The 15,516-nt window shown below is 48.1% G+C and overlaps 2 protein-coding genes across 8 annotated transcripts in view; one reads left to right on the forward strand and one right to left on the reverse strand.

The window, feature by feature from the left end:
- On the forward strand, positions 1 to 11,470 carry ZDHHC23 (zDHHC palmitoyltransferase 23). The gene is made up of 4 exons (XM_005486140.4): positions 1 to 393; positions 618 to 1,313; positions 2,038 to 2,205; positions 3,021 to 11,470. Exons 1-4 carry the CDS (start codon positions 287 to 289, stop codon positions 3,286 to 3,288), a joined length of 1,239 nt encoding a protein of 412 aa, XP_005486197.1. The 5' UTR covers positions 1 to 286; the 3' UTR covers positions 3,289 to 11,470.
- CCDC191 (coiled-coil domain containing 191) overlaps positions 6,964 to 15,516 on the reverse strand; it is a 25,073-nt gene continuing 16,520 nt past the window's right edge. For 6 of the 7 annotated variants that reach the window (XM_074534730.1, XM_074534734.1, XM_074534736.1 and 3 more), the window contains 4 exons: positions 15,259 to 15,402; positions 14,043 to 14,246; positions 13,501 to 13,655; positions 6,964 to 12,006 (listed from right to left, as the gene is read on the reverse strand). In XM_074534730.1, the coding sequence (XP_074390831.1) occupies positions 11,874 to 12,006; positions 13,501 to 13,655; positions 14,043 to 14,246; positions 15,259 to 15,402 (636 nt within the window). In that variant the 3' untranslated portion in view covers positions 6,964 to 11,873. The remainder of the gene's footprint in view (positions 12,007 to 13,500; positions 13,656 to 14,042; positions 14,247 to 15,258; positions 15,403 to 15,516) is intronic. The other variant, XM_074534731.1, reaches the window with a different exon arrangement.

Raw genomic sequence — 15,516 nt, forward strand, 5'->3', positions numbered from 1 at the left:
GCCGGCCGCCACCTGTTGCGCTGCCCCTTTAAGGCAGGTGCCCCCGCGTGACGGCGGCGCCGCCCCCCACGCGCCCATTGGCGCGCGCCGCCGTCAGGTGGACGGTCCGGGCGGGGGCGCCGCCCCCCGCACACCTCGGGGCGCGCGCGGCCAATGGCGGGCGGGCGCTGCGGCGGGGGCGGGGCCGCGGGGCGGGGGCGGTGGCGGTGGCGCGCGCGGGGCACCTGAGGCGGCGGCGGCGGGAGCCGCTCCCGGCCCCGCGGGAGGGACGGAGCGGGCGGCGGTGATGGAGGAGCCGCTCTGCTGCTGCGAGTACGTGGACCGGCGCGGCCGGCGCAACCACCTGGCGGCGTGCTGCTGCGACTGCGAGGAGCTGGACGACGGCTGCGACAGGTACCGGCTCCGCGACCCTCGGGGGCCGCCGACTGCGGGACACCCTCCCGGCGGCGGCGGCGTCCCCGCGGGGCTGCCGCCCTGAGGGCGGGATAGCCGCGCCCCGCTTCCCGGGAAACTTGTCGGGAGAGAGGAAAGGGGAGGCGGTGGGAGCGGGACGGGGGCGGGGGGCGGGAGCGCGGCCGTCCCGGTGCCAGCCGGCGCTGTGCTCCCCGCGCTCGCAGGTGGCTGACGTGCAGATCCCTGCCCCCGGGAGCGCTGGAGAGGATCGCCGACACCATCGCGGACCGGCTGCGGGTCCCCTGGTTCTCGGGGGCCGTGAAGATCAACGTCAGCCTCGTGCCGCCGCTCGTCCTGCTGCCCGTCTTCCTCCACGTCGCCGCCCTGCACTTCCTGCTGGGGCTCATCATCCTGACGTCCCTGCCCGTTGTGGTGCTGTGGTATTACTACCTCACCCACCGGAGGAAGGAACGGACTCTGTTCTTCTTGAGCCTGGGGCTCTTCTCCTTGGGATATATGTACTATGTGTTTCTCCGGGAGGTGGTTCCCCGGGGCCACGTGGAGCATTCCCAGGTGGTCACTCTCACGTGCGGGTTAATTCTTATGCTTGCAGCCCTGTCTCGAGCCAAGAAGGACCCTGGCTACCTTCCCATCCCAGCAGGCAACGAGAAGCCATCGCACCAGGGTTTGCACAACAAGACTATTAGAGGGAGCTCCGGCGGGCTCCATGGCATCTCAGGTGCTGCCAGCAGTCGTGCTGTGAATGGGGAGGCTAAAGGTTATTGCAGCATGTCAGCTGAGCAGCCAGCAGGTGTGAAGAAGGACTGGTGCACTAAATGCCAGCTGGTCAGGCCAGCCCGAGCAGGGCACTGCCGGCTTTGTGGCAGGTGCGTGAGGAGGCTGGACCATCACTGTGTCTGGTAGGTTTTGCACGGCTGAGGCTCCCCGTGTTCTCTCTCCGAGTTCTCTCCTTTTTACAGTAAGCTTCTTTTTTTACAGTCCCTGACAAATAGAGTTGCTTTTGCTATGTGCAAGACCTTATGACACTCTTTAAATACAAAAAGCTTTGTATTTACCCTTTAAAAGAGCAGTTAGAATAACTGTTTATTCTAAGTGGGTTGAGCTGATAGCTGAAAGCTTCTACAGCATACTTCAGAATTGCTTTTACTTCTCTACTGTTTTTCATCAGTTTGGGATTGGTTTTGCTGTGGGTTTTCTTGGATTTGTTTTTTTTTTTTGTTTGTTTGTTTTATACTTGGTCTGTAGAGCACTAGTAATCCTGCAGTTAAGGTGCATTAGCACTCTCCTGGGGTAAGGGACCCCAAAGCTACCTTTTGGGTGTTCCTGTGGTGCTGGAACCAAGGGGGCAGTAGGGTGTCATGTATCTCAGCAAAGGATACTACCCCTGCTTAAAACTTGATGCAAACAGTCTGCTGCTGTTACCCTACAGGTCTATTGTGTTGTGTTTGTAACTTTTCTATATAAAGTTATAAAGTTTCCTTGAACATTTTTCAAAGTTCTTAGCCTGTGTCGACTGCAAGTACCTTGGAAATCAGGTTCTCTGACAGCTGGGGGAGGAAGAAGAAATAGAACACTGTTTCTTTTCTTTTTTTAAGCAAAGTAATCTTTTCTTTCCTTTTGGAGGATTAACAGCTGCGTAGGGGAGCAGAACCATCAAGCTTTCATCCTTGCACTCTCCTTCTTCATGCTCACCTCTGTGTATGGGATTACCTTGACCCTGCACACCATCTGTAGGGGCCGAAGTCTGTTTGTGGCATTGTTCTACTGCCCCGGGGCCTATTCTGACTACAGGTGAGATGTCTGTCTGGGAGAGCTGTGGTGGGAGCAGGCTTGCTCAGGCAGCTTAGCTCCTGTCCCTCATTCTGCTGGTTGTCAGACCTGCTCACAAAGCATTCCCTAAAATACTCTGGAAAGCAAAGATGTGTTTCTGCTTTTGCCAAGGTGGGCAGCCTGAGACTTAGAGCTCAGTATTTATGTGGAAAAAGTGGAAGGAGCTAGGATTTGAAGTATTTATTGTGTTATGTATAGATGTAGTTCTAGATATCTATGCCCCTGCCCGATGCACGTAATGGTCTGACAGCTTGGAATCCACATGCTCTCTCTCTCTCTCTCTCTCATTCCTTACTATTTATCTAGTGAATGTCCTCCAAGCTGTCTGCCTAGAACATGCTCTGTCTGACAGGGAAGGTGGTGGGAGCTATTGGACAGGAGTTCAGAGACAGCACTACCACAGATGGGCAGAGTACTGATAGTACTCAAGTGACTCTTCCTTCCTCTACTCCATCTCGTGACCTGTAGAGTGAGAGTGTCCTGGGGTCCTTAAGTGAGGCCTGAGCACCATTACAACACAAAGAGTGAAGAGCTAGGTTGTGTGACAGCAATGTGTAAGAGTAGCTCTGCTAGCAGTAAAAGCTCTCATTAAGTAAACCCTGAAGCTTTAATTTTGAGAAAGCCTTTAAGGATTATCTGATGAAAGCAGCAAAGTGAGATCACTGTGGCAGATGTAGACAGGGATTTGAAAGGATAGTGATTACCAGGGAAAGTCACTTTAAAGCAGCTGCTCCTGTACTAAATGGCTTCCTTCCCATCTTTTTCCCTGCTGCCAGCTCTGCTCTGTCGTTCACCTGTGTGTGGTACTGTGCCATTGTAACAGCTGGCATGGGATACATCCTCCTTATCCAGCTGTTGAACATCAGCTACAACGTGACTGAGAGGGAAGCTCGGCTGGCTCTGCGGGACAACACTGGGCGCAGGCTGCTGGGGGGGTTAGTGATAGACACTGGCCAGTACAACAGGGGACTCCTGTGCAACTGGGGCCACTTCCTGAGCCTGGGAGCTTCTCCTCCACAGCGCTCTGCCGAGGACATCGTGTGACACCCTCGTTCTGCAGATGGCGTTGTGTCATGGCTCACTGACTTTGTTTAGCAGGGGAGCAGCCCCTCCCGCCAGGACTCCTCCTCACACAACCTTTCCTCGTGGTCTTTATGTGGGCTGTCCCCTCACTGACAACAGCAGATGTTTTCCCTGGTGGAATGGTTCTTCACATGCTGTCAGCCAGCAATAGGATGCAGAAAGCAGTAAGCCATATGTACAGGTGGGGAGAGGAGGAGCCTGCTGCCTTTTATCACCGTGGGAAACAGCAAGAAGAGCACAAGGTTTTGAGAACTTGAGTTTCCCTTAGATGTGAGTACTGGCATCAGGAGGAAGCCCTGCTGCTGGGCTTCAGTGAGTGCACTGGTTCCTACAAAGGTTAAGGAATCCCTGGATTTGTACCTATGTGTGCCATTTTGGAGATGTCAGAAGAGTGAACTTTGGACACAGATAACAGATGGAGCCCTGCAGAAACTGGTCTCTTGGGCGAGAAGAGACTGTCTAGGCAGTCACTGGGCAGTGCTCTCCTCTCTGGTGCATTTATTTATTTATTTATTTTTACTATCTCTGATTCCATCCAGCTGTGTACATGCTTCTATTAAGTGCCTTTGTGAGCTACATTCCTGTAGGACTTTGTATGATCTCTTCACCTCTTGACCCCTAAAGTTGTTATTCCATCCCTGTCTGTCTAAATGAGTGAAAAGAGATCCCATTGTTCTTTCTGCAAGCCGGGTCTGTATTGGTTTGAAGGCTTTGCTCATCTCCCTCAAAGTGTTTCTGCTCTGATTATGGGTTGTGACATGTGACAGCAGGTAAATACACCAAATAAGGAGTTTTGAAGCAACATGTGAAGTGAACTTTGAGGGCAAAAGAAGAGTGCTGTCTGTCTGGTATTAGTGTAGCTTTACCTTCATCCTATGTCTGTGGGAGAGTAGGCAGTTCTGCTTTGGTAAGTAGCATCTCAGTTGTGTTGCTGTCAGCACAGTGATCTTGTCTCCTCTCGGCCCGGTTACGGTGGAGCTGCCTGACTATAGATCTGATTTCTCAAGCCAAGAAGCCAAGGAACAGATCAACCCTAAGGTACATAGGAAGAGATGGAGGATGTGTTGGAGGTGTTTGTTTTTGGGATAGATGACCTGTACTGGCAGGTAAATGAACCTGTTAAAATGTGCTCTGCAAGAATGCCATTTTTTCCTCATCAGCTTGCAACTGTATTATGGCCTGGACTCGAGCTTCAGCCAAAATAACAAGGTTTTGGTGGCAGGTTTCTGGATTTCAGGGTGGGATTTTTTGTGGTTTTTTGGTTGAAGCCCTTTATGTATGCCATTGGCCCTGCAGTAACAGGAGAGGTCTGGAAGAGCTGGGGACTGTGGCACAAGAATTTCAGGTTGGGCCTAAGTTGCAAAAGCAGAGATGGAGCTTTGTTCCTAGCTGTGGTGTTTTCAGATGTGTGCAGTGTGCGTGGGTCATGCCTGCCCCTGAGTGCACGGGCATGGCAGGCAGCTGGGGGATGTTGGGCAAGTGATGCACATTCACTGTGCTGCTGTGCAGTAGCTTTGAAGAATAAATGGATGGTGCATGATGCCAAAAGAAAGCAGGGGCTATCTGTTGGGATCCCTGCCATATTTTTTGAGTGCTTCTCATGATATGTCCCAGTTTAAGGTAAAGACTGTGTTGCTTTTTGCTCTGTTTGGTTTCCTGAAGTGGCACATTTTATAACCAGCAGATAATTAAGGAGCAGCTGCATTTGGAATGTGGCTATACGGTTACTGAATTTGCCTTATTTCTTTCCCCTTTTCATCCAGTAAAGCAGTTCTTTATAAGGAGGTAAAGGGACAGCTCTTTTGCTTACTACCTCCAACCAAGCACAGCAGAAAGTTCTGACCACTTTCTTGACTCTAATGTGAATAAAAAAGTATGCAGCTGGACTGTGCAAAGTGTTACTTTATGACCTTCTGTTTGGAGCTTGAAGCATGATCCTAGGAGTTCAAATTGAGTCAAAGTTGCTTCCACTTGAGTTGTCTGTAAATGTTTCCATGGCACATATGTATATTGTGATGCCTGCTGAGATGATGTCAAGCTTGGCAACCCTGGAGATAAGGATGCTGTGGTCTAGGAGGATCTTCTAAATCTTACCCTGCTGGCACTGAGGAAGATAAAGGCAGAAGGACCTCCTGAGCCAAATGAACCCCTGCAGTGGAAACAGCCAATTTGTCCATCTCTGTGTGCTGCACGCACAGGAATCAATCATGCACCTACAGGCTGAACAAGCTCTGGGAGCTTTTGCAGGTTTGAGATAAGTGATTTCTCAGAGTCCTGCTACTCCTGGCTGGGAGAAAGCAGAGCAGATCACAGGGTGCTTCCCTGGCACTGCTAACCCTGTGGTGCTCACTTACTCCCACAGGCAGAGATTGGTTTCACCTTTGCAGCCTGTCTGTCACTGTTGCCTTGTCCCTTGTCTCTTAGTGAGTGGGAGGTTTCATCTGAGCTGCTTACACTGAGACTCTCTCTGTTCTCCCAGGCAGTGTGGAATTTGGACTGCAGATCAGAACAAAGGACCTGAGACTGATGTAACCATTCCATACCTTGGTCAAACATGCTCCAGTAGAGTGGGGGCAAAGTGCTAAAGTAAATTTCATTTTTTGCCCTGGCTCCAGGGGGAACTGAAACCATTCAGGGCACTAAAAGATTGCAAGGATGGAGTTTTTTCCTAGGAGGAAAATGCAGTGCTGTTTCCTCAGTGAACAGGAGGTTCAGGTGGCTGTCATCTGCATAGTAATGGTGACTCTTTCTTTAACAGCATGGCATTGGTTTACCTCTTCTTCCTGAAAGGATTTGCTTTGTGAACGCATTGGGAGATGAGAAGCATAAAGTAATGGGATATTTTAAAGGCATCTAAATGGGCGGAAGAGTTTCAGTCCCTTCAGATGCATACGTGGGAAGTCTCCTTTTAACATCCCTGAGAATTAGCAGGAGACCCTTGGAGGGTAATGCTTCCTTTCCAGTTATTGCAAGGGTGAACTGTATGATCTGGCGTCTTCAGGAACAGTTTATTCCCTGTGTAATTTCCTGTTGAGCTTGGTACTGACCATGCTGGTAGAAAAATGTTAAAATCTAGGCATACAGAGTCAGTCCTTGGGCTCCCTGAGTTAGTAGCTGCCTAAATCCATGCTGCCTGGGGGTTGGAGCAGTGGGAGCAGCCTGCATGTGACAGGGGACTTGTGGGTTGTGTGTGGCCTTCAGGCAAGGACCAGTGTCTCACCTGTAAGCTGTGTGCCTGGCAGTGCAGAAAACAGTACCCTGCTGGCTCTTGATCATTTTCCCTGTGTGTGAAGAGAGGACCTAAAGCTGACCAAGAGCAGGGAAGGATTTTGGTAATAGCCAGCCCTGATGTTTTTCCACCCAGACTTTGAAAGTTAATCTTGCTTTACCCATGACCTTTTAAGAGGCATTTGTTGTTTCACAAATAGTGTGGATTTCTGCAGACCAGGCAGCTCTTAGGGGCCCAGGATTCTGGTTTTGCTGGTGTTGTAGTGGTATGCCCTCTGTGTCCAAGTGCCATCACCCCACTGTTTGGTGTCTGTAGTAGGAACAGTGCATCATTAGATACATCCTGTAAGTGTTGGCTTGGCACTCTTTAACTGTGTCTTCCTGCATTGTGCTTTTTTTGTAGGCGAGTCACAGGTCCCCACGTTGACTGTTTCTCCATTTAACTTGTCCTCAAATGACAAAAGTCACTGGTGAGCCTGAGCTGGTGCTGCTTGTGACTCCTAATCACATTTCAGCCTTCATGCTATGATGGTGCTTTTTTTCCCCTTCAAAGTAGGTTGCTTTCAAGTGTCTTAATGAAACCATTTGCTGTAAAATTTCTTCTGAAGATAAAATGGATACTGCCTCACTGCCTAATGTCTTAATAATGTGCTTGGTTTTTTCCTCCTATATGAATGTATATTGCCTCATTAAGACAGGAAGTGTGTGTGATTATGGATGTGTTTTCCTGTATTCCTTTCAGTGAAAAATTCTACAGTTACCTAGGATTTATTTTTTTGCCACTACCAGGAAGATCCTGCAGCAAAAATCTGTTTGCAGACAGGTGAGCTTCTTTGTCAAATGTGGGAATTCAGCCTCCCAAGATCTTGTCTTTATGGAATTCCTCTACTGATAATGTGAAGAGTGATGGGCTCTAGAAGAAAGTGGAAAGTATTTTTTTTTAAACCTGAGTTTTAGGAAGAAATTTTGTGAAACATTTGTGAGCTTTTTTGAAGAGACTGATGTGTGTATGTTTATGTCCATTTTGCATCATGTTCAGTGTTTCCAAATGGGTATCAAATGAATCAAAATAAATTAATGGAAATGATCTATGGAGTGGCCTGTTGATTTATGCCAACACATGCAGGCAAGCTGAAATATCAAAAGCTGCCACTACCTCATGGCTATTCAGCTGAGAGCTGGACTTGGCAATAAGGGAGCAAAGGGCTAAGGAGAACTTGGGAAACAAATGTTTGTCCAGTTCTGCAAAGGTTGACCTTTGGGTTTGTTGGTGGTGAGATGAGAGACCTGCTGGCAGTTCTCAGCATCCTGGAGACATTCCCTCATGGTAGCAATTCATCCTATGAGCAATGCATTATCAGTATCTGAGCAGGTTCCAGGCTTTTTTATCCTGTGTCTTGCTTTCCCTCTGACACCTGCCCACATAGTACACCCAGAACCCCAAAAAGGAACAACCTCTTGCTTTGAACTCTTTTCTAAGCCATATTTGGAAATTATATAGCATATTCTCCTTGTAGATAGTGGGAAGAGATGTAACCTTTAATTCTGTTGGTATCTTGGGACTGGTGCTGAAAGTCAAGACAACTTTTAATGAGTAGATTCACAGGTGCGTTTGATTGTTCAGGAGCTCACCTTTGATTTGCTGTGGTACTTCTGTCTGCTGCTCAGCTGTTTGTTTGAAGATAACTTTGCACTGCTGACAGCAAGGACCTTCCAGCAGGGTTTTAGTTGGATGAGACTGGTGTTTGCAGAAGGTTGTCAGACTTGGACACCCAAGCATGACCAGCTTTAACTCCAGTGCTGTTGATGGGGACGTAAGAAACTTCTGTCTCCCCCTAGCTTTTATTTTTTTCCCTGTTGTGGCTTGCTGTGCTGGCCCTGCAGAGCAGGGCCATGCCTGGAATGGCAGCTCCTGTGCTGGGAAGGCCAAGGTCCACTGCTGGGGCAGGTGCCTGTAATGGGTAACAGGCTTGCAAATATGTGGGCTGTGTATCACACTGCAGTTGTCCATGGACCCCTCCCAGGCTAACTACTGTTCCTCCCTGCCTGGGGGGAGGAGCAGAAATTGTTTAATATTTCAGGCACCCTTTCAGATCCAGTTTGTGCAGGGCCTGGGGGACTTGGAAGTGACTGGTGTACAGATTTAATGAGAAGATGGTATTTCTGTGGTTAAGGTTTTTGGGAAGCTGTGTTAAAATGCTGTAAGGGCAGGGGTCTTGCTAGAGGATGTGGAGTTTGCAATCACTTCAAGGTTCTGTATTTGGTGTTGTACTGCTGTAAAAGTCCTCCCCCCACCCCTGTGCAAGAGAAAGAAAGCCTGGCTGTGCAGCCACCTCCCTCTCTTGCTAAGAAAAGCAAGGAGCTGACAGGCAGGAGTGTGCCTGAGCTGTGAGTGTGGGCTGATGACCAGCATTAAGGCACTGACATCTGCATCTAGCCAAGTGTTGGAGCAGGAGGAATGCTCTGGCACAACTGCAAGCTGAAGCTGTTTCCTTGGTCTGACAAGCTCTCATGTCACTCTCCTGTGGGAGCCCCAATTTGCAAAACACCAACATGGTGCCAGGGATTTTGGGGGTATCCTGTGCGTCATCTGGCACGGCCTTGCTTCTGCCAAGGAGATAGGAGTTGTTTCAGCCAAGTGTGCATCAGTAAGGAAGTCAAGGGGCTTCTCACGTCCCTTTTGATTTAGACCATGTTCAGTATGAATTTGCCCAATCCCTGAAGATCATCCCTGTCCCTCAGCTGGATCTAGCAGAGGCGCCAGCTCCATGCTTGCACTGGCAGTAGGCCAGGGCTGTCAAAGCACAGCTCCTGGATCTTCTTTTGGCTTCTTGCTGCTGCAACTGTCTAACCAAAGAGCATCTTGTCAGGAGAATCTTTCAAAGCTACTAGGAATAGAAGGAAACCCTGGAAGGTAAGAGTATTGGAAGCAAAGGACAGTTTCCAAAGTGTTGACTGTACTTCAAGTTCTTTGGAGGCAACAAAGCCCCACATAAGAGGCATTATTTTCATGGATGGTGAGTGGGAACTGAGATGAGTGGGAGCTGTGGGCTTTGAGGACAAAATGTGCATTGCTGGGGAAAGAATCTGCAGTTTAGTAAACTGGATACACCCTGGAGTAGCCAGTGGTTTGGGGCACCTTTTTAGCTGTGCAAGATGTAAATTCAATGCATGCCCAGCCTGTTACTAGGGTCAATTCCAGGCTGCATGTGGGCACATGCACTCTTCTGCTAAAAACTCCTGTTCCTCCCCTTACAGCTGCAGCATGTCCCGCCTCTGGCTGGCTGGAATGCTGCCTTCTCTCCAGATGGAGATGCTTTCTCTCTCTCACCTTTTATCCTCTGGGTCACTATTGTCCTTACACAAATCCAGGTGGAAGGTGGGCCAGAGACCTTCCTTGCTGTGTTCATTGTCAAGCCCTGCTAGAGAGGAAAATTCCAGCAGAAAAATGGGAGTATAAGGGCTGGTTCAGGAGTTCCAGGAGCTCATTGGGCACTACATGGCAGAGACTTCCAACAGGAAAGAATGTCCCAAGAGCAAGTAGATTGCTGTTAGCAGCAGGTGTGGTTGCTGGCTGCACTGGGGCATTACTTTGGAAGCTCAGCCCCAGTTCTGTTCCTCCCTGGCTGTTTGGCTCAGTCCCCTGCAAAAAACGCTGCCTGCTCTTCCCCGCAACACGTGTTATCCAGCCTCTCCCAGCTTGTGCTTCCTCTCACAATCTGCCTCTTAGTGCAGCCAGATGGTCTGAGCTCGCCCACGCTCCGTGCAGGCACCTTCAGCTCCCAGTGCTTGGAGAACGCGCTCGTCTGACCCACTGCTGGTCGGGTCTGCGCCGCGCCTGTGGGAGATGGGGAATGTTTGGGTGTTGCAGAGGATGGCTGTGGGAGGTACCTGCAAGTGACAGCTGTCTTCAGACCTGCACCAACAGCCTGGCTTTGTGGGCAGGATCCTTTTCCTGGCCACATCCCTGTGTCCACATGGACAAATTCCTGATGCTAAAGCTCTGGAATGTGCTGCTGTGCTTGGGCACCCACCCTGTCCTGTGCCACTTTGTCTGCAGCACCTAATGCTGGTCTAGGTCCCTGGCTCTGGCCTTTTGTCCAGTGCCATTCAGTTGGCTTGACACAATCTGCACCATATTAATTTCAAATTTCGGTTTATTGGAAACTTCCAGTGCATATATCGGTTTTACTAATGATCTGTTACAAGATAACAGTAAACTGTTGTCTTTCTGGTGTTACTCAAGTACTTCCTGTACTGCCAAATGCTTTTGGAAAGCTTTGCCTATCTTACTGTGAGGGAAATGATTCCAGCTTTCTGCCTTATGTTGTTACGAAGACATAGTGTACCTGAATGGCATTACCCTGTCTGCATTATGCTGCAGGTTAAGGTTAGCAGTAGCATGGAACTTCCATTTTAATCATGTCAGCAGCTTCTGTAAAACCTACAATCTGCCTTCTTCTTGGAGTCTTGTCTTTTTTCTTTGAAGTACTGGATCAAGTGAAACACTGGATCAAGACTTGCACAATACATCCTAAAATATTAAACAGCTTGGGAAGTGTTTAAATGACAATTGAGACTCATAAAGTTGGGACCACTGCTTGGTACTAAAATCAAAGCACTGTGCTTATGAACTGGCCAGTGGGCAAACAAGGCAGCCTCTTGCAAAAGAACCCAGTTTTTAGACTTTCCGTATCCAATTATATGATCTGGATCATTAACAAATATGGTTTCCATAAAAAATGCTTCTCTTTCCCCCTCCCATCCAAACCTTCCTGGCACAGTTAGCTAGAAACTGTGCTCTGGGTGGCCAAGTTCACAGCAGTAGTTAGGGGTCAGCTGACAGCCAGGTCTCTCTGCCCTCTGGACAAGCTGTCACCCTACATAGTACTGCCAACAGAAATGCACCAGGTTACTGCTTTGGCAAAAAGAGGTACAGTTTAGTTCTGGGCTTCCTTGGATGGAGGAGGATTCATGTCATTGCTGTAGCTAGCTCTGCATGTGGAAATGGCCTTGGCCTCAAAGACACCCAATGCTAGGCTTTGGTTATCTGGGCTTCATAGCCACGAGCCAAGACACCCCTATAGAGGCTTAAAAGGACTAAGTTCATGAAGTGCATCATGGAATTGATGGAACTGTCCAATAAGCTTCCAGCTCTGCTTCGCTTACAACAGCAGTGACCACAGGGAGCTCCCTTTGGCTCTAAGATCCTCTGCGCTTTGTAAGCCTTCCCCCGGACTTGTTTCTGTCAGCAGGGAGATAGCACTGAACTGCACTGGTCTTGTTGCCTCCTTCCCATCTCATCTGACTCTCTTCTATCATGTTTGGAAGTTGGGGAGAATTTCAGCTACTCTCCTACGTAGCTGGTTTCTTCTTTCTTCTCTTTCTCTTTCCTTTTTCATCAGCAGTGGGTACTGCCTCCATGCCTTGAATGCCTGCAGTGTAATTCTCCTGAAAGAAATTAGGGACACAAGGAACAAAGTGACAACATGCAGAAGTGTACATGACATAAGTGGCAATAAAAAGAGAACTTCTGTTTGAAGGGGGAATTCAGATCTTGAAGATTTGTCCTTTCTGCTGTTAGTCAGGGCTGTCACATGTTAAACAACTACATGCAGACCATTTCATTGAAATGTCAATCATGCTGGGGAAGAATAACATATTGCTCTTTTCTATTCCTCTCCAAGAATTCTGCTCTCCTCTCTGACAGGATTCATTAGCTGATGTTTGTTTAGCACTCTAAAGATGAAAGAGGTTTTCTGAAGAATAAATAGGGCCTCTGAAAGAAGTTTCTTTAGGAAAAATGCAGGCTCATTTGGTCCAAACCAACCCCTTGGGAGTGCAGGCAGCTGGGCTCATTGGGCTCCAATTCTTACCTGATTTTAATCATCCCATCAAAGGTGCCTTTGCCCTGGGTTCCCATACAGGCAATAGGGAACCACAGTCCTGTCTAAAGAAGAGTTTGTTATGGCAAGGTCTGAACTGCCTTTTGCAAGTCAAGAAAGAGATAAAGAAGAATATCAGGTGATTATGCTCTTAATAGGAGGTCATATATAGAATGAATCCAGTCTCTTCCTGGGTCTGACCTTCCCCTAGTTCCTCTAGTTTGCTGGCTTGTTAATGCTAAACTGTGTATTATTCAGACCTTACTGCCACAGCAAGCTAGAACAGGTTTGCTCTACCACATAAGAGATGAATTTAATTTCATTCTTCCTCTAAGGTGCTGCAGATAGTGTTGGGGCTGTGCACAGGCACAGCCTATTCATGACTGCATGCAGCTACCATGCTTCCATGACGAAGCAGGTGAACAGACTTCTGTTCTCTGCTGAACTTTGACAGTAGTTTTTTCTTCCTGCTAGAGTGTATTTTATGGGGCAAGGAGTGGACTGGGTGTGTCCAGCTCCAATCATGATTGGTAGAACTGACTGCTCTAGTTTTAGCTGCCAAGTCACACTGGTGATGGCATAAATATAAAGACTCCTTAAGTAGGATTTCTAGTTGATCAACTTTGGATTTGTGAACTAAATCATCTGCTGTGGACAAAAAAGTACTATGTAATTCCTACACAATCATTTGGCTTGCAATAATTGTACTTAAAGATTTTCCTAAGGCAGCTTTTAGTGGAAGCCGCATGGCCAGATCTGCTAATCAGCTTAGAAAGTTTCAGCCTCTTATCCTTACTCAGGCTTTCACTGTATTCTCTTTTTTTCAGATTTAGAAGTCCTGTGAAGGGTGCCATTACACTTTCTTTTCCAAGCTGTGTGGAAACTTAGCATAAACTTCTGCAGATGCTGTCTGTGCATATCACAAAAGCAAAACACCAGCAGTACAGAACCTGTTCCATGTGCTCCTGGGGACAAGGGTACCTGTCAAAAAGTAGCCCCTAAAATAATCTACAGAGTATATTAAACTAAAGTAAGAAGAACTGCTAGTAAGGGTATGCACCTGTTACTGTGTTCAGCAGCAATGTTCAGCCTCTCCCATAAGGCCCTTTTTTCCTCCCTGGTATGATGAAACCATGCCCAGAAGCACTTCCTCATGAGGCACACTGTGCGGAAGGCACTCGCTCTCTCCTCCTGAGCACAGAGATAATCCTTGTACTGGGGAGGAGGACAAAGAAACAGGTGAGAATGGCTTTTTTTCTTCTTTTCTCTCCCAACCTCTGGCCCAATAAATAAAACAGTGCTGAGACTGTGGCAGTGAAGGGTGGTGGGCACACGAGTGGAGGAAAATCAACAGGGAGCAGGGTGAGACAGTAGATAGTGGAGGAGCAGTGTGTAAGAGAAAATTCTGTGTGGAAGAGAGTGATGGAGAGGAGAAGCTGAGAGAAGGTCTTTGAAAAAGGGAATAATGTTGCTGGAATGAGGAGATAGCATTAACTTGGCAAAGGCTGTGCTACAGGTGGGTGAATTGGCACTGTGGTTACAGGAAAGTGTGGCAGCAGCCAGCCCTCTTGGTATCATTTCTCCACTGTGGTGCAGGCCAACCTTTAGCCAGTTCCTGAAGCCCCATCTCAGTAACATATGGGAATAGAAGTCCTCAGCCCGAGACATCTTCTCTTTGAGACTCTGCTGGGCATCCTGCAGCCAAGTCATGAGGCATTTCCTCTGCAGGCCCAAGTTGTGGTGCCTTTGTGCCACCTTGAGTGAAGACAGCAGAGACAGCAGCTGGTTACTTGAACTGGCGACTACCTAAGTATAAAGCCACAGAAAATTGAGTGCACTAGAAAATCATCTCAGCTTGTCTGGGGCCACCCAAATCCAGATTTCTGACAGCTGGAATAACTTAGAGGATCCAACCAAGAGGGGTCAGCATAAGGAACAAGCGCAGTCTCTCTACCAGGCCACTGCTGCATCACTTGCAGAGAATACCCTTTTGAATGAGATGCCCAGTGTAACTGATTGTGGAAGGGGCAGAGGCATGGCGTGTAACAGCTTAGTCCAAGCTTGTCCATAATGCCGACCAGCAGGGTGGACATACGGAACAGCTTGTATCCATCTACTTCTTCCCAGCTGGAGGCCTGCGTGCATTTGGTCAACTACTGTGAGTAGCTCCAGTTCCAGTGACTTAAATGGAAGCTTTCCAACTTAGCCCTGGGCTCTGGCTGCATTTTCAGGATACAGCTGAGTGTTATCAGTCTCTCCCTGATAAAGGATGCTGACTCAGTCATGTGCAGAAATGTTTTTTTAGCAACATTCCTGCATCAAGGTCTCAGAAACTGCCACTCGCTGTTCTGCACTCAGGATAGGGCTAGGATAGAATAGATTGTTGGATTATCACCTGTAGTGTCCTGCCACTAGCAGTGGCCAACTCAGTACCAGGAACTTCATAGGGAGTGAAAGCCCTGATGATAGGTTGGGGTTAACTCCTGCAGCTAAAGTTGCTTGGTGGTATCTCACTGATAAGGTTTGCTGTGGAGTAAGAAAACTGGCAGGCACATGTCATATGACTTTAAAATTTTTTTTTTTGCTGTTTAATCAGCTATAAATGAGGATGCCATCCCTGCAGGTTTTTAATGGCTTTTCATGATTATTGTCAGATGGGCTGATTTAAAAACTAATAAAAGGCAGGGTATGCAGGAAGAATTTTGCTTTTTCTACCTCTACCTGGCCTAAAAGCCTATTAAGGCTTCTGCTAAGTGCTGCATCTACTTTTTCCCTTCCTCCTATGGCACCAGTCATTTCCTTTACCCTCAGCACTTACCACTAGGTTTTCCTTGGCTTGCTCCCTCAGCCTTTTCCATGGCACTATTCCTAGTTTTCTGAGAAGGACCTCCTCATAGTGATCTCTAGCCTTTTTCTGGAGCTGCTGCTCTTTCTCCAGCCTTCTCTGCTTTTCCAGTTCTTTCTGCAATATAAAAAGCAGTAGTTTTAATTCCCTCAGAATGAAGGGGATATTAAGCAATGGCAATAGATTATCATATTGGAGCTGGAGGTTCTGACTTGACAGGAATTAGGGATC

Source organism: Zonotrichia albicollis, chromosome 2, assembly GCF_047830755.1.
Source record: "Zonotrichia albicollis isolate bZonAlb1 chromosome 2, bZonAlb1.hap1, whole genome shotgun sequence".
Lineage (NCBI taxonomy): Eukaryota > Metazoa > Chordata > Aves > Passeriformes > Passerellidae > Zonotrichia > Zonotrichia albicollis.